General features: G+C 48.0%; 1 protein-coding gene and 1 pseudogene across 2 annotated transcripts in view; one reads left to right on the forward strand and one right to left on the reverse strand.

Moving 5' to 3' along the window:
* Positions 1-1774: 1774 nt before the first annotated feature.
* The window catches only part of LOC119046766 (ultra-long-chain fatty acid omega-hydroxylase), a 32046-nt gene continuing 15481 nt past the window's right edge, over positions 1775-18339 (reverse strand). For both annotated transcript variants that reach the window (XM_053668030.1, XM_037141907.2), the window contains exons 4-14: positions 17828-17972; positions 12427-12480; positions 12186-12313; positions 11909-12030; positions 7828-8095; positions 6748-6814; positions 6508-6637; positions 4820-4953; positions 3957-4021; positions 3254-3336; positions 1775-2903 (exon numbers count right to left, since the gene is read on the reverse strand). In XM_053668030.1, coding sequence (XP_053524005.1) covers positions 2726-2903; positions 3254-3336; positions 3957-4021; positions 4820-4953; positions 6508-6637; positions 6748-6814; positions 7828-8095; positions 11909-12030; positions 12186-12313; positions 12427-12480; positions 17828-17972 — 1374 coding nt within the window. In that variant the 3' untranslated portion in view covers positions 1775-2725. The remainder of the gene's footprint in view (positions 2904-3253; positions 3337-3956; positions 4022-4819; positions 4954-6507; positions 6638-6747; positions 6815-7827; positions 8096-11908; positions 12031-12185; positions 12314-12426; positions 12481-17827; positions 17973-18339) is intronic.
* LOC119046866 (histone H2A.Z-like) lies at positions 9911-10312 on the forward strand (annotated as a pseudogene).

An 18339-nucleotide genomic window follows, 5' to 3' on the forward strand; every position in this document is an offset into this window, starting at 1 on the left:
AGAGGCAGTGTCAGCAAGAGCCAGTGGTTTCTTCAGGGTCCGGGGACCACATATCTTCAATTAATCTTGGAAGTAGCCTTGGACAGGGCATTCCAACCAACAATCCCAGCACAAGCCACCTGAGGGCGCCTCGGCATTGACAGCCCAGCTTTGACTCATCGAATCCATCACTCCAGCTTTATCAGCTGATGCCCATTCTAGGCAAAATCTAAGGGCCCAGAGCAGGACCAGGATGCCCAAGAAATGTGTTAGAAAAGGACTTAGGGTCCTCTGATCTCACAATAATATCGCTGTTGGACCTTGGGGAGTCACTTCACTCTGGGACATGCAATTTCCGCCTTAGTTAAATGAGATAATAGCAATACCCATGTCATAATAACAGTACCTGTGAGAATTAAATGAGAAGGACACACAGGAAGCACTCAATCAATTTTAAATCTCTTTATTGTTATATTAATTGTGCAGAGCCCCAGGGCTTGATCCTTAAGTCCCTCCTCTGTAAACACACACACACACACACACACACACACACACACACACATCCTGGTAGCTCACCCAGTCTTTGGGCTTTAAACACCATCTAAATGCTGAGGCTTCCCAAATGCATATCCTAGCACTCTCCCAAATTTGAGACCAACTGCCAGCTTGATGCTCCAGCTCCTCCTGGCTCAAATGGACATGCTGCTCTCACCCCCAAAACAACTTACTTCATTCAGCATTCCCCATCTCGGTCGATGGCACCTCCACCTTTCTCTCCAGGTGCTCAAGCCTGGAGTCCTGCCCTTTTCCTGAACCCCACATTCCATCCACTGGCAAACCTGCCAGGACGACCTTCATAAAACAATCATTCCCCAGCAGAATCCAATCACCCCTCTTTGCCTTTACAGCTCCTAGTTTGGTTGGAGCCACTGTCATCTCTCACCTGGGCTAGTGTAGCCACCCCGCCCCATCTTCCTAGTCTACCCTTGCCTTCCACAGTCCCTATTCATCACAGCAGCCAAAGGCTATAAGACAAATCTTGTCTGTCCTCTGCTTGGGACTCTCCATGACTCCCCATTTCTCTCACAATAAAATCCATGGTTTCTAAGGCCCTGTGTAAATTCACTTACGTATTTGCTTATGAATCATTTATTGGCTCCCCTTTCTAGAATGTCAGTTATGCAAGAGCTCAAACACTGCCTGACTCACAGAGTTTCCGTTTGATGAATTAATGTGATTCTTGTAGACACCCTCATTGCCCTACCTTCTTTATCTCCATTATACTCCGCCATCCCGTTCCCCCAACCAAACACTGGGGACTCACCCTAACCTCCTCCCTCCCCTCAGCCCCTGCCCTTCCCGTCCCTCAGCCTCTCTCTTCCCTGGGTTTCCAGCCCCACATACTCCCTTCCAAGCCACTTCCCTGCCAACCCAGATCCGATCACTACATGTTGTGTCCCTGCTCACACACCCGCTATAACTCCCTACTGCCCTCACCACAAGATCTGAACAGTGACATGGCCCACAGTTCTAAGCGGTTGGCTCCCGCTCACCTCTTCCTCCATTCTGCCCCATTCTCCAGATCCAGTCACCTTGGCCCCTTGTGAGTTCGAACTCTTCCTCATCTCAAGAGACCTACAGATGCTGTTCCTTTGGCCAGGAATGCTCTTCTCTCCCTTGTCAGCACTCAAACTCTACTCCCACTTCAGTATCAGAGAAGCTCTCCCCAAGCCACCCACACCAACTGTTATGCTCTCCCAGTACCAACAACCTCTGCCTTGGAGCACTTGTCACAGGTTTAAGTAGATATTTATATGTAGAATTATTTGTTCAACATTTGTTGCCCCCATCCTCTTGAGGGCGGGAATCAAGCTGGCTGCACTCCTGGCTGTGCCAGCAGACAATTAATATGCAGTCTGTTGATGAAATAAATCAATACACAAACTGTCCCCAAAAGTCTGAGTTCATGTCCAAGGACAAATGGCTTTCTAGCCCTCTGGCTCACAGCTTCCCTCAGCTGCCTCCCAACTGTTCAGGGCCCCTCATTTCCTTGCTGGGCTCCAACTGTCAGGGTCTGTTCATGCTAGAGGGTGGACGGTGGTGGGATATCTGTGTCCCTTGCTTTTATTCTACAAAAATCAGAACACTTAGAAAAGGGCCTTTGAGTAAAGGAGGAAAGAAGAGGCTGGGAGGAAGGGAGGGTCTGAGTTTTAAAAACAACAAAAGCAAACAGCCATGGGATGTAGCCTGATGCCTGAGAGGTTCACCCATCTGAGCAGGGCGGACCTCAGGAAGGGTATGTCCAAGTTCAAGGCTCTGACCTTAGGCTCCAGCTGCCAAGTCCTCCATTTAGAAGCCTGCCAGAGTCCTCTTGGTTCCAGGCCTGAACCCAGAACGCCTTAGATGTCTGGTCTTAGGATCTTAGATGGCTCAGTGGGCAGGACCTGAGGACCTGAATCTGTGGGATGCTGGGGACAGGGTCTGGACCTGAGGGGTGTGACCTAGTCTGGTCCTCAAACAAGAGAACCAGAACTAGCACTGGAGGGGGTGGGACTTGGACCTCAGGGGGCGTGGCCTGCACCTACCAGCTCCTCTAAGGAGGACCGTGACCCTCTAGGAGCTGAGTCGGGACTTCGAGGGGTGTGGCCTATACCACCGGACATTGGGGGCGGGGCCTGGCCCCCTTGAGGGTGGGGCCTCGGCCTCTGGGCGGGTCTTGGGCCTGGGGGAAGGGGCGCACCTGCGCTCAGACCCGTGGAGGTAGGGGCTCCACTTTGAGCCAGATGCCATTCTCCGTGCGCAGTATAAGCTCCGGCTTCCGCCGCACCTTGTGCGTTCGGTCCACGCTCAGACGGAAGCGCAGCAGCGTCAGCGCCACGACCACGCGCATCTCGGCCATGGCAAAGCTCTGTCCAATGCAGTTCCTGGAGAAAGGACGACCGTGTGAGTGGGGTCCCTGGGACTGAGTAAATGACCTCCCACTCTGGGCCTCAGTTCCTTCATTTGCAAAACGGGACAATGCAGCAAAGAGCCTTTGGGAGCCTATGAACCCAGAACTCAGGGCCCAGCACACAGTAGGTGCACTTAATACCCAGGGGTGCTGTCACATATCTGACTTGGGGGCTTACGGGTGCATTGAGGATACGAAAAGGGTTAGCAGAAATGACCCGTAGGTGTGATGTGGTCTCTGTCCCTGACAGGCACATCCCTGACTGTCCTCGGCCACCGTGTTCCTCCTATGCTTGGCTTGGGCTGGGGGAAATAGAAGAGTTACCTGGGTCCTGCAGAGAAGGGTATGAAGGCCAGCGGTGAGCGCTGCTGTGCGTTATCCGGGTCAAAGCGATAGGGATTGTACACCTAAGTAGGAACAGTCTGGGTGAGTCTGAGGACTGGTGCATCCATAGCAGCTTGGCCCCCTTCCTCAGTCTCTGAGAAGCAGCCCAGCTGGACAGAGAACCACACTACAATCCAGCCAGACCACCTCCTTTTGCTGTTCAGGCATACCAGACTCATTCCCACCCCAGGACCTTTGCACCTGCTGTTAACGCTGCCTGGAACATGCTTCCCCACGCTCTTCAAACTTTTCAGGTGTCAATTCAACCATCTCTTCTTCCACAAGATCTTTTCTCACCATGTGAGCTAAAGTGCTCCCCTATTCCCCACCCCACTCCGTTTTTTATTGCTTTGTACATTTACCAATACCCAAAATCATCTTAATTTTGCTCTTCTTGCACTTCACTGTGAGGGTTTAAAGACAATATCTGTCTCTGTCCTCAGTGCCCAGCACAGGGTCTGGCACACAGTAGGTGTTCAATAAACATTTGTGGACCTGATGAATTCACACTGAGTGGGTGAATAAATGGGGGGGGGGTGCTTAAATCCTGCTGTCTGGCTCCCTGGGAAGCAGGGCAGGGGAGGCTCCACTGCCCTCCAACTGCCCCTTCTGAGGAGGAAGCTGAGGGAGAAGAGGAGCTCACCTTGGAGTCAGGCCACACTGTAGGGTTGTAGTGGACTGCGTAGATGTTAATCAAGCAGATGATCCCTGTGGGGAGGGGTGGGGTCAGTGGGGCATAGGGGAGTGAGGGCCTCCTCGGGGGACCTACCCCTCCTGCTTCCTCTGGAGCGTGGTGTTCCACGAGCCATCTGGCACCTTTCCTGCCCATCCTTCCCTGAAAAATTCTGCTGCATGCCTCCCTAAGAGGTCCCTATCACCTTTCTGGCTGCTCTGCTGGCTACACAGGGATCTTTCTTACTCACATATTTGGCATTTCCCCTCAGCTAAATGCCTCCCATGCCTCCTAGCTGCCCTGAGGATCAAGTTCAAGTGCCTCAGTCTGGCATTGAAGGTCTTTCACTATCTGTACCCTGAGGTTCTCGCTCTTTTATTTCCAACGTCCTGGGCTCACCTCCCACATTTCCTCTTCCAAGCAGCCCTCTCTGCATTCTCCCTCGGATAGAGCCATGGCTCATTCTTTTGGGCTGTGCCTCCCTTTAGCCTATCCCTGACCCCATGTGGCTGGGAATGTCTGTGCCCTGCTTTATTCCCCAGTCTGGTCCTGGGGATGAGGCCTCTCTAGTTCCTTAGCATCAGGACAGGGCCGGGTCTCCAGGGGATATCTGCCAACTGAATGAAACCAACCCTCCCCTACCTCTGCCTACAGAGAACCCACCCTGCCACACTTACTGCTCCTTTCCACCTAGACTCACCCGCCTCTGTCTCCCCCTTACACAACATCCACACAAAGCTGCCCCATCTATAGGGAAGGTGCACCTGCAACAAGCACCACCAGGCCCTATGAACAACAGCACAGCCAGGCAGCAGGGAGCACACAGTGCGCACCTTTGGGGATGATGCGCCCATCTGGGAGCTTGATGTCCTCTGTGCAGCGGCGGGAGATCATGGTCACAGGTGGGAACTGGCGTAGGCTCTCCTTGATGCACATAGTGGTGAAGGGCAGCTGGGTCAGGTCATCCCTGGGGAGCATGGAATGGGGACGTGGGTGACTGGAGGCCAGGCCACACACATACTCAGGAGCAACCACACGGGAAACTAGCTCAGGATCTCGATCTCAGAGTTGCCCCAACTTTTGACATTTGCAGCTGTGCCTTGCACACACTATTAACCCTCAACATCCGACTCCCAGCAAATCAGACCAACACTAGCAGACTTCTGAGAGCCCAGCTAACCTTTTAACTGGTGAATTATGTGGAAATCAGGGGCATAGATGAGGTGCCAGGAAAGCCAAGGGGTCTGGGCGGCAGCAATTTACCAAGTTGTATGGATCAGTTTCAGTATTTAAAAACCCATACATCCTCTCCTTTTACTGTTACTTACTTAGTTTTTTCCCTTGAATCTCAGAGCCCAAAACTGGATTAATTATAACTCTTGGATCGTAATGCAGATTGTTTACATAAACAGGCTCTCTTTCAAAGAAAACTTCATGTTGCTACTTTAAAGGGCAAACAGTGTGCCTGGCATAAAAGTGTCATAAACATAAGAACCACTGGAAAACCAGAAGAGAGTTATTAAGTTCTGGCTAAAGGCCAGCTCCTGTGCAGTTCTCAGAACCCGGGGCATCTTCTCCTTTAGTTGAAAAGGCAGGTAGCAAGGTGTGGAAGACCCAGTAGCACCCAAGGGAAAGTTTGTAAGCTGAAGGGTTGACACTGAACCACTTTCTTGCTGTTCTATGCTATTTAGTGTTGTGTTTTCTTTGCATCACCTAGAAGCAGGTTTATACAACATCCAAAGTCAATTGGATTATTGTCCTTGACTCTTCACTTCCTTTTGTATTTGAATTATACACTTGTGCCCTGTGATTCTGCAGTGTGTTCCACTTGGGTGGGCAGAGCGTAAGTCCCACCCCATTCATGTTGGGCTTGGCCATGCGACTTGCTTTAAACAGTGGAATGTTATGATGCAAGCAGAGGTCTTAGTTGTGTGGCTGTCAACGGTGATAGAAGGAGATTTGACTTGGTGTGGTGAATACATGATACAATATACAGATGGTGTACTGTAGAATTGTACCCCTAAAACCTATCATTTTATTAAGCAATGTCACCCTAATGAATCTTTTTAAAATGTCTATGGCTCTTTGTGCTTCTGGAGTCTGCCTTGAGCTGAACATGCCCAGAGTAGTTGCTAGTTCAAGGATAATGAGAAGGAGACATATGGAACAGGCCTTAACCTGAACCTCAGTTTGGAAGCAACCTCGTTCAATTCAGCATCACCCAGCAGTAATGAGAGTAACATGCCGACAAGAGCAAGAAATAAATGCCTACTGCAAACCCTGAGTTCAGAGGCTGTTCGTTATGCAGCATCACTGCAACCATTGCTAAGACCCTCCTAAGAACGCCTACATTATGATGTAGGCAGATGCATTATCGTCATCCTGTTTTACAGTTAAAGGGTTAAAATCCAATAATCTTAAGTGATTTGTCTGAGATTCAGAAAGTCAGTAAGTGGTAGAGGAGAGAGATTCACATCCAAAGCTCAACCTGCCCCCACCACGCCCATGACCACAGACTGACCACTCCAGCTCCTCCAGCTCCCGGCCTTTCATGACTTGCTGGATCTCTTCCCGGCACTTCTCCTGGTACTCTGGGTACTTGGCCAAGTTAAACAGCACCCACGACAGCCCACTTGATGTTGTGTCATGACCTGCAGGCAGATGAGGAGCTTGAATGGAGGCTTTCTGGAGATAGCAGAGATGATATCTTCAAACAGTGGGTGCCCCCCCACACTCCCCCAGCTTTGCCCCATGTCCTCACCCTCAAACATGAAGGTGTCTGCCTCAGCTCGGATGTCCTCATCTGTCAGTCCCTTGCCATCTTCATCCTGGAAAGGCCAGTAGACAATGCTCATCCCACTTCACCCCACCCTCCACATGCAAGGGGCTTCTCCAAGGTCAAAGACGCCCTCCTGTCTCTCTTAAGACAAGCTGCAGGAGAAAGGATTCCAGGAAGATGGAGGTATGCAACTTATCTAAGAAAGAGAGAAAGAGAATCAAAGAGGAGGGGCAGATAGGGGTTCGTGTTTCTTGAGCCGCTAGCTCCCAGCACCAACAATCTTATGATCAGTCATATGGTCCTCATGTTGCAAATGAGGAAACTGAGACTCAGAGGGAAGACTCAGATGACTAAGGTCAAGCATCCATGAAGCATCAAAGTCAGAACTGGAATCTAGGACTGCCTTAATCTAGAACCCTGGTGCTGCTCAGAAATTCCACGGCAGGACCACAAGTGAGTGACCACCTTTCTCTGCAGCTGTCACATGTCTTCAAGGTCATGTATTTCATCTTTGCAAATATTGTGGGCAAAATTGTGTCTCTCCTCCCTGCACCTCCATTCCCACTTCTGAAACTCATATGTTGAAGTCCGAACCCCCCAAGACCTCAGAATATGAGTGTGTTTGGAGATAGGGCCTTTGCAGAAGTAATTAATTTACAATGAGGTCATGAGAGTGAGCCGTAATCCAATATCATTGGGTCCTTGTAAGAAAAGGAGGTCAGGAACAGATATGCACAGAGGGCAGACCCTGTGAACATGTGGGAGAACTTGGCTGTCTACACACCAAGGAGGGAGGCCGCAGAAGAAACCAGCCCTGGTGACACCTTGATCTCAGATTTCTAACCTCCAGAACCGAGAAGATGAATTTCTGTTATTTAAGCTACCTAATGTATGGCAGTTTGTTACAGCAGCCCTAGCAAACAAATATAGTAAGTCTTAAGCATTTTGCCTCTGCCTGCAACCTATGTCTAAGTTAGTTTGGATGTTTATTGTTTCAGGCAGTTCGTACAACTCACAAGGAGGCCATCCTGGGCAGGGCCCACCCTCCAGGCCCAGCCTCACCCTGGCCAGAAGCAGCACATCAATGAAATCCAAGGTCTTGCCCTGCTTGGACTTGAGCCAGGCCGTGGCCCCCTGCTGACGGAGCGCCAGCCTCCGCTCCTGGATGACCTCTGTGGTGAAGCAGTGCACGGTGTCACAGGCCTCACGGAAGCGCCGCCCATCTGCGCTGTGATAGTAGATGAAGTCGATGTAGTGCTGTATGCGGTACTGCCGTCGGACCACCAGTGCACTCAGCTCCACGATGGCCGAGATGTAATCGCTCATCTTCCTGCCAGGGAGAAGGGCTGTGAGTGTAGACCCGTTCCCCAAGACAATCACCCTCTCCCAGTGGGTAGATGACAAAGAGAGGCCCAGGGTTAACTATATTTTATTTTTGTATCTTTCTGATGCTCTACCATCAGGGACCTCGCTGCCTGGGGTGACATTGCCCCTCCCAGGACTAGCCTGTGCCTGGAGACTTTAGCTCAGAAGCATGCCTTTCTTTTGCAAACCAACCATGTCACAGCCTCTACCCCAAACATGATTCAGCTGAGCCCCTATTCTGCTGTAATCATCCCAGAGACAGGTACTGGACAACACAGGCACCCCTATGCCCCAGAGCCCACTGAAATTATCTGAACTAGCCAATCCTGCATACCCTGCATTTCCTGTTTCTTCCTAGAACCCCCCCAAAAGGCTTTTGCCATGCTTTCTCCCAGTGCTTCCCCACGTGGCCTGTGTGGTATGGCACTGCCCCCACATCTTGGGAATGGGGAGGAATGAACTGTATTTTCAGTAGCAATCATCTGATCTGTTGGCCTCACCATACAGAATAAAACCAAAACCTGGGTGCATTTCAACACAGGCCCAAAGAGGGATGAGGACTTCCAAATTGATGCAACATCACTAGAACTAAATTGCCACATTTGCAAACCATGTATGTGATGAGGAACTTGTATCTAAAACAAAGGGATTTGGATTTTAAAACAAAAAAGAACCCTTAAACTTCAATAATAACACAAATACCCCAATTTTAAAATGGGCAAAGGGCCCTGGCTGGGCTGGTATAGCTCAATGGATTGAGCGTGGGCCTGTGAAGCAAGGGGTCACTGGTTCGATTCCCAGTCAGGGCACATGCCTGGGTTGCAGGCCAGGTCCCCAGTGGGGGACAATGAGAGGCAACCACACATTGATGTTTCTCTCCCTCTCTTTCTCCTTCCCTTTCCCCTCTAAAAATAAATAAATAAAATATTAAAAAAATAAAATTAAAATAGGCAAAGAATATAGACATTTCTCTAGAGAGAATATAAAAATGGCCAACAAGTACATAAAAAAATTCTCAACATCGTTAGCCATTAGGGAAATGCAAATTAAAATCACAATGAGGTCTATGGCCATACCACCCTGAACGTGCCCGATCTCGTCTAAAATCACAATGAGATACCACTTCACCCCAACTAGGATGGCTATAATAAAAAAACAGATAATTACAAGTATTGGTTAGGGTGTGGAGAAATTAGAGCCCTTATATACTGCTGGTGAGATTGTCAAATGGTGTAACCACTTTAAGAAATAATCTGGCACTTCCTCAAAAAGCTAAACGCAATAGGTTAGCATATAACCAGCAATTCCACTCCTTGGGTATATACCCAAGAAAATTAAAAACATATGTATGAATGTTCACAGCAGCATTATTCATAATAGCCAAAAAGTGGACACAACCCAAGTGTCCATCAACAGATAATTGCATAAACAAAATGTGGCATTATGTGGTAAGTAGAATATTATTCAGTGATTTAAAAAATGAATTATTGATACCTACTACAATATGGATAAATCTAAAAGATTATGGAGAGTAAAAGAAACCAGTCACAAAAGTCTGTATAATTTTGCCTATGAAATTTCTGTAATAGATTAACCAATAGATATAGAAGCCAGATTAATGATTGCCTAGACCTGGAGGAGAAGTGGGCACTGGGGGGTGAGTGCTAAAATGTGCAGGGGCAGTTTGAATCACAGTGTGACCACAGAGGCAGTGGATCTTGCTGGGTGTCTGACTAGTCCTTTCTCTGCCTTGCTTGTTTGAGCTTCAGCAGAATTTGAAATGACTGGCAGCAAGGCTGGGAAGAACTCTGGGAAGACCAAGGTTATTTCCTGCTCACAGAGAGCTGGTTTACAATTACTGGTGGGCCCTGAAATCTAGGATGACCAGTCATGGACACATGGGTGCAACTGCAGCTGTACAGTGCAGCCACCCTGGAGGACTTTACTGCAGAGGTACCTGAATTGGCAGGAAATGCCTCCAAAGACTTAAAGGTAAAGTATAATTATCCCTCCTCATTTGCAGCTTGCTATTCATGGAAATGAAGAATTGGACTCTCTCATCAAGGCTACAGTTGCTGGTGGTGGTGTCATTTCACCCATCCACAAATCTCTGATTGGCAAGAAAGGACAGCAGAAGATTGTCCAAAGGATGCTTGGATTTCTCATTATGTCAGGACTGTAACAGCTGTCCAGTATTAGTGATTCCAATGGGTTGTATCTCTATGAAAAACACAACTTTGCCTTTCTGTAATTATATTTGATCAAGTTGGAAGTTTAGTTAGCTTTCCAATCAGCCAAATTTCTGCATTTATGTCTTAGCCATATTTAAGTGTTACCGTGGCTTCGAAGAAGCTATTGATTCTGACGTAGTGAGTTTTGATTGAGTTGACTATTTTTTAAAAAATGGACTTTAATCGTGATGCAAAAGTTATAGTAACAAACATTTGGTTTCATACAGAAACTCTGGTGGATAAGCTCAATAAACATCATATCCTCCCAAAAAATGAAATAAAACGTACAGGGTTTCTTTTCGGTGAAAACATTCTAAAATTGATTGTGGTGATTGGAGAACTCTGTAAATATGCTAGAAACCACTGGATTGTATACTTTCGATGGGTGAATTATATGGTATGTGAATTACATCTCAGTAAAGCTGGTATTAAAACAATAACAACTAAATCAGGGGTGTCAAATTCGTTTTCACTGGAGGTCACATCAGCCTCGCAGTTGCCTTCAAAGGGCCGAACATAATTTTAGGACTGTATAAATGTAACTACCCCTTAACAGTTAAGCAAGACCTCGGTGCTGCCACTGGGTAGAAACAAGGTGTTGGGTCAGATAAAGAAACAGCCCAAGGGCCTTCTATTTGCCACTTGTGATCTAAATCACTGGGGCAGGGTTTGGGGGAGCTGTCCTTGGTTCTGAAGTGTGCTGCTTGTTTTCATACACTTATCACAGTTTGTCAATTTTTTGTTTATTTGTTCATGGTTACGGTGTTTCTTCCCACCAACATGTAAGTCCAAGAAGAGCAAGACCTTGTCTGTTTCATTGACCACTGTAATCACGGTGCCTGATCCAGCACTAGCACACAGTAGGCACTCGGCAAATATTTCTAAGATTGATTAATCAATTAATTACTAAGGCCATCTCTACTTTATCCAACTGAAACACACCCCTGCAAGGCCCAGAGTAACAAAGTTAGAGACTTGTCAGAGCCTATTATGTAATACAAACTTAACATTCATGATGCCCCTTATTCCTTATATTCCCACCTAGACTAAGCTCCAAGGAACTGAAATTTCATCTGTTTCCCTACCATATTCCCAGTAGCTAGCATAGTGCCAGGCACATAGCAACTACACAGTGAATATCTGATGAATGAATAAATGAATGAAAAGACCAGGACAATGGTTGTGTAATGGTTACGTTATTAACTCATTCAACAAATATCCACTGAGCGTCTGCTGTGTGCCAGGGCAGTGCTATATCATTTTATCTTTAAAACATCTCTCAGACAGTCAGAGACTGTCATCAAACTAGAAAACAGAGGCTCAGGAAGTAGGCAAATACTTTCCAAAGACCATATAGTCTTCGTAGAGAAATGAGAGAAACTAGCATTTACTGAACAGGCTCAGAGAGATGACGTGAGTTTCCTGGAATCACACAGCCTGTCTGGCAGAGCACCAGCAGCCCAAAGGTGCCTAACAGCACCTTTCTTCTCCCACCACCTTGCCCCTAAAGCAGCTGGTTCTGTCTTCCCCAAGTAGGCCACACTCACTCCTGGCAGTTGCTATTGTGGCTGAAGACACACTTCTGGAGACTGTCCAGGGACATGAGGCTGACATGCTCAAACATGTCAAGGGAGACCACGAGACCATTCGCCAGGTGCCGCCATTTATCCTGGAAGGGAGAGACATCAAATTGACCTAACTGCATGACAAGCCTGACATAGATGAAGTGAGGCTTCATGACATCACCTGGCTCACCCATGAGCTGGACCCTAGACCAGCCTTCACTACCAGGACTTCCTCTTCCCATGAAACCTCGGGACTCACATGCATGATGTTGGTGCACTGGTTAAATATCTTCATGTAGGGCTTCAGGATATCAAAGTGGAAGGCAGGTGTCAGCAGGCGGCGGTGTCGGCTCCACTTGTCCCCTTTGCTAAGCAGCAGCCCATCCCCTGGGCCACAAAGACTGAGTTAGGGATCTGTCCTATTACTCTTAAACACTCCAAGAAACCTCATGCTCTATCCCTTTTCCCTGAAGCCCCTGCCTACCCAGTCCCACACTCACCCAGCCAAGGTTTCATGAAGCCATACAAAAGGTCATCCTTGGGGGCAACAGCAGCTGTGGAGACAAATGAGGCAGTGATGACTTAAAACAGAATTCTGACCCTTGGCCTCTGCTTCTGATCTCTTTGGGGCTCCTCTTTGAGCTCCAACCTCCCACCTCACCCCTCCAATCCATCCTAACACCTACCCCAGAAAGATCCTTATAACATGCTGACTTGAACATGAGGCTCCCTTGCTCAAACACCTCCCATGGCTCCCTATCACCCTAGTAAAAGAAGTTCAAGCTCAGGTTAACATTGAAATCCCTGTCCCATCTTGCCCCAATGTGCCTTTCCTACCTTGTCCTTCAACACACACTCAGTAACCCCACATGCTGTCTCTCGCTTCCAAATCTGGCTGTGCTCCCCGTGCAGAATGCAACTTAATGCATCCCCGCTTTTCTGCTAGTGCAGGTTCCCAGCCCATAGCCTTGCCCTGGGCAGGCTGTCCTGAACCCTGGCCCCATGGGAATATTATCTGACTCTAGATTGAACCATGTCCCTTCCTGCACCAGTTGCTTGGCCCATTTTCAAAGCCCTGAATAATCTACCCCAGTCCAGATGTCCCTCAAACTTCTCTATTCTCACCCCCACACAATATACACTCAATGTAACATCACAAAACTTTTCTTGGCTCCGTGAAAAAAGCTATGCTCTCTCTCTGCTCTGAGTCTTCTCACCAGATGCCCTCTCTGCTTAAATACTCTTTTCTCATCCTTCTGCTTGGAGGGTATGGCATGCATACCAAATGAGAGAAATGAGTTTCTCTCATTTCTCTACAAAGACTATGTGGTCTTTGGAAAGTATTTGCCTACTTCCTGAGCCTCTGTTTTCTAGTTTGATGACAGTCTCTGACTGTCTGAGAGATGTTTTAAAGATAAAATGATATAGCACTGCCCTGGCACACAGCAGACGCTCAGTGGGTATTTGTTGAATGAGTTAGTAATGTAACCATTACACAACCATTGTCCTGTCCTCTCTGGATTGTGTCCATCCACTTACAAACCCCTTGAAGAGAGGGACCATGTCGATCCCTGATATATTGGTGCTAAGTAAACTTTTATTGTATGAATGAATGAACCAGTCAAAGAATGAATGAATAAAAAGGTGAGTGAACTTATGAATGGGTGGATGAGTGAATGAATTTCCTTTCTTTTTTAAAAAAATTCATTCATTTTTAGAGAGAGAGGAAGGAAGGAAGAGAGGGAGAGAAACATTGATGCTCAAGAGAAACATTAATTGGTTGCCTCTCCCATACCCCTAACTTGGGACCTGACCTGCAACCCAGGCATGTGCCCTGACCAGAACTTGAACCAGCAACCTTTCAGTTTATGGGACAATGCGCAACCCACGGAACTACACCAGTCGGAACAATTTGCTTTCTATGGGCTAAACAAATTTGGGACAGAATAGGCAGGAGTCCAGGAAGGAAGTACCTGAAACTCAAGTGATGTCACTTTTTACCTGATCTGTGACTCAGCCTCCTACACATGCACTCCCCAGGAATTGACCAATCATACACACAGTCATCTGTCCACTCATTCTCCCATTTGACACACACTTCTTCTTCTACCTTCCTGTGCCCAAACCATGCTGCGTGATGCTGGAGACCCAGAGGTGACTCAGCTTCACACCCTGCCTGGAGGGACTCAGGGTGGGGTGGGAAAGGGAAGCAGAGGTGCACTGTGCAATTATCAAGAAGGTAGGAAGTGTGCCAGGAGAGAACAGAGACACAAAGAAAAGGCTGCTGGAAGACAAGACAGGCTTCCTGAAAGAAGAAATACTGGAGAGAAAAGTAGGAATCTAGCTGTTCCTCTCTTCTCAGGACTCAACTCCCAGCAAGCCCCCCCCCACCAGAAGTCTCTCTGACTCTCAGGCCTGTCCAATGCTCGTATTTCTCAAACACCTCCCAGGGCTCCCTATCACCCCCAGGATAAAACACAAGCTCATTCACTCTGTACAAAGGCACTCTGAGTCCAGCTCCTGTCTCAGTTTTTCACTTCTCCACACATATCATCTTTGCTCTAGACAGCCCAAGTCACCTGAATTCCCCTTGCACTTTCATACATATACACATTTGCACTGGTAGGGTCCTCCACCCAAAATTACTCATCTGGCAAGCTCTTCTGCATCCTCCAAAGCCCAGCTTCACCAATGCCTTCTGCAGAAAGCCTTCTCTAAACCCTCTCTCCAACCGAACCCTTGCTTTCCCATCCTTGGGTCCCTCCTCCACGCCAACGCTAGCCACTCAATGCCAGGAGACTTTGTGTCCAGGATGCCTCTTCCATCAATTTTCCCTCCCATAAAAAAAGGAGTGGTAAACTCTATCCTGGAGGAGGTTATAGAAGAAAAGCCCCCACATGATGCACAGTAGAAAGCTGCATATCACTCTGGTTGAAAACTTTGCCTCTGGGCTGGTGAAGTCTAGGTTCAACTCCCAGCCCTACCACTAACTAGGTGCGTAAACTCAGCCATGTTGCCACTGTGCCCCTCCATGTCCTCACCTGCCAAAGTGGAAATAGAACCATGCTGCCTGCCTCATGGTCCCCCTACAAAAACTCAAAGAATGAGCTAGTATGCTCACCTAGGATGGGACAAGCCTGGACCAAGTCTCAGACTTCATTTCCCCCAGGGCCTCCTTGGGGGACCACCCCTGGGGGTCTTGCTGCTCTGACCTTAAACCAGCATAACTAATGAACCCAGAGAAAAGCATGCATCCCCTTGGAACCTGTTTTTGTTTTTGTTTTTTTAATCTCCTCCCGGTCACTTGGGATAGAGAACATGAATGGGGAAAAGTAGGTGAAGATGCTTTACAGAGGACGTACTGTGTACAGGCTGCTATACTATCATATATTATATAACTACCATACAGTCCTGGCATACAGTGGTTGCTCATGAAATATTTGTGCATGTAAATGAATAACTAACCAACTGTTGGCAATTTTTACTACTATGATTATAATGACTGGTCATTGGTGTCAAGAACTTGTGAGGTAAATATGTGGGCCCCCAGCTCACAGCAATGCCCCTATTAGTAAAAATTTGGGGCATAGTTGCCACGGAAAACAGTTTGGAGGTTCCTTAAATATTAAACATAGGACTATCATATGACCCCACAATGTTTTTTGATAGATACTCCTAGGTATAAAAATATATTTACACACCAAAACTTTTACATGTGTGTTCTTATCAGCATCATTTATAACAGCCAAAAGGTAAAAACAACCCAAATGTCCATCAATGGATGAGTGGATAAACAAATTGTGGTGCATCCATGCAATAGACTGTTACCTCAGCCTCTGAACCTCAAAAACATTATGCCCAGTGAAAGAATTCAGTCACAAAAGACCATGTTTTGTATGTCCTTTCCTATGATATATCCAGAAGAGGAAAATCCATAGAGACAGAATTAATATACACCAGGAGATGGGCAGAAGAGGGAATGACAAGTGATTACTTAATGGGTGTAGGGTGTTTTATGGGGCCATGAAAAAACTTTGAAACTAGAGAGAGCTGATGGCTGCACAACACTGTGAGCGCATTAATTATCTTACACTCTAAACTTGTGCAATTTAAAACAGTTAATTACATGTTATGTGAATTTCGTCTCGAAAAGAATTGAATGCATAAATCCAAGCTCTAATCATGCCTGTAGAGCATGTCCTGTCCTCCGTAAAGCATCTTCAACTACTTTTCCCCATTCATGTTCTCTATCCCAAGTGACCAGGAGGAGATTAAAAAAACAAAAACAAAAACAGGCTCCAAGGGGACGCATGCTTTTCTCTGGGTTCATTAGCTGTGCTGGTTTAAGGTCAGAGCAGCAAGACCCCCAGGGGTGGCCCCCCAAGGAGGCCCTGGGGGAAATGAAGTCTGAGACTTGGTCCAGGCCTGTCCCATCCCAGGTGAGTAGGCATGGAGGGGGCTGGGGCACCCCGAAGCAGGCCTCACTTGACTCACAGCCCCACCCTCCCTGACCTGAAGTCCCCCATCCTGTTCTTCTAGTGGGGGAGGCAGTGGATATCCCACCTGCCCTTAGGGAGGGAAGGGAAGAAGAAGAGGCTCAAGCATCTGCTAAGTGCCAAACCCATGCTGGGGGCTCTACTTCCTGATCTACTTGGAGTCTCACATCACACAGGATGACACTCATGAAACTGATGCTCTAGGGGAGGGGAGGTCAGGAGAATAAGGAAGAGTCAGGGAGAAAAAGAAAAAAAGTATGTTAAGAAGGCAGAGAAGAAACCTTTATTAGCACCTAGCTACATCGTATTCTTTGAGTCTTCACAATGGCCCCATTTTACAGGTCAGAAACTGGGGCCCTGATGAATTTCTGGGTCACATGGCAGGTGCATGCTCCAGTCAGGATCCTAACCCAGGGCTCTTCCCAAACCCAGTGCCCATCCCTTGGAAGAGTCACCTCTTCCTAGGTCTCCGTTTCCCCCTTTGTACAATGGGGATGGCCACCCCCTCATAAATGCAACAGTGGGGGTGGAGAGGCAAGGGGAGGGCATCACTGGAGGAAGGAAGGATGGCAGTGCCTTACTCTTTCATGGCTCCTGGTGGCAGCCTTGAAGGAGGTCTCCAGATATGTGTTTGTGGAGGCCCAAGCTGAGGCAAGAGATCCTGGAATTCCTGGGACTTCCTGTCCCAACCCTGCTCTCTCAAATGTCCCCTGATGCTTTGGGAGGTACCCAGCTAGCTACATGCAAGGCCACACTGAGGATCCAGAGCCCCACTTATGAAAAAGGCTGAGCTGGACACAGACACACCCAGCCCTTCACTGTCAGGACTGAGAATGGGAAAGTCTGGGAAAGAGGGCTATAGTCAGCTGGGGTTTCAGGGAAGACTTCCTAGAGAAGGAGGTCATTGGAGCTGGGTGTTGAAGGCTGAGCAAGAGCTTGCCAAGCCTTCACAGAAGTCCTACACCATGGGGTAGGTGTGGATAGTGGAAGGAAAAAAACAATCCTACGTCTCTCTCTCCGTCAGTCAGGGTCAGCCCAGGTGAGGAGGGCAGGGTATAGGCTGAGACAGTCAGAGCAGGCATGTCAGAATCCAAATGATAGGAGGGCCCATAGAACTGAGCAACAACCAGTTAACAGAATCTTGGGCAACTGCTTATCCGAAAGTGTTTGGTTCTGACTTCCCAGTAGAAGAGCATCCTCTCAAAGTTCCTGGGATTCTATTAGTCACACATTTCTCCATGCTGTCCCCACTCTCTGTATTGCCATTTTTGCGTTGGTGAACTCCCATTCATCCTTCAAAGCCTTCCTCAACTAACCCTTCTTCTGATAGCCCACCTGCCTAGAAGCCCTGGTGGGCTCTGGGAGTTGAGGATTCACCCCTCCCTCAGAGGCCCTGCCCACCTACCTGAGGCGCCCACCAGGGGTTTGATGTAGTCAGGGTGCAGCAGAACCAGCAGTGGCAGGACAGGTCCAACCCACACCAGGACCACGTGGTGCATGCTGTTCAGCACCTTACTCTCATTCTGGAGGCCCTTCTCATTCGGATGGTACTGTAGGGGACAGCAGAGAAGGAGAGTAAGGAGGTGCCCAGCCCTGGCTTTCCCCATTCCTTCCTTCCTTCCTGCCACCTCCCGGGCCCTCAGAACAAGCCAGGAAGGGCTTTGTGGCTGCAGGGAACTGGCTGCACCTCACCGCGCCTCCACTTCCTCATATGAAAGGTGGGAGAGAATCAACTCCCTGTCCCAGGACAGTTGAGAGGATTCGTGAAGTAACACAACATGAGAACCCCAACACGGGGCCTGACACCCAGCTGGCGTTCAAGAAATAAAAACAGGAATGATAAACACAAGGATAGCGGCTGGCGCTTATCGAGTTCTTGCTCTGTCAGTAATAAAACATTGCTAATATTGTTGTATT

The sequence above is a fragment of the Artibeus jamaicensis genome, unplaced genomic scaffold, assembly GCF_021234435.1.
Source record: "Artibeus jamaicensis isolate MK-2021 breed Jamaican fruit bat unplaced genomic scaffold, CSHL_Jam_final contig_477, whole genome shotgun sequence".
NCBI lineage: Eukaryota > Metazoa > Chordata > Mammalia > Chiroptera > Phyllostomidae > Artibeus > Artibeus jamaicensis.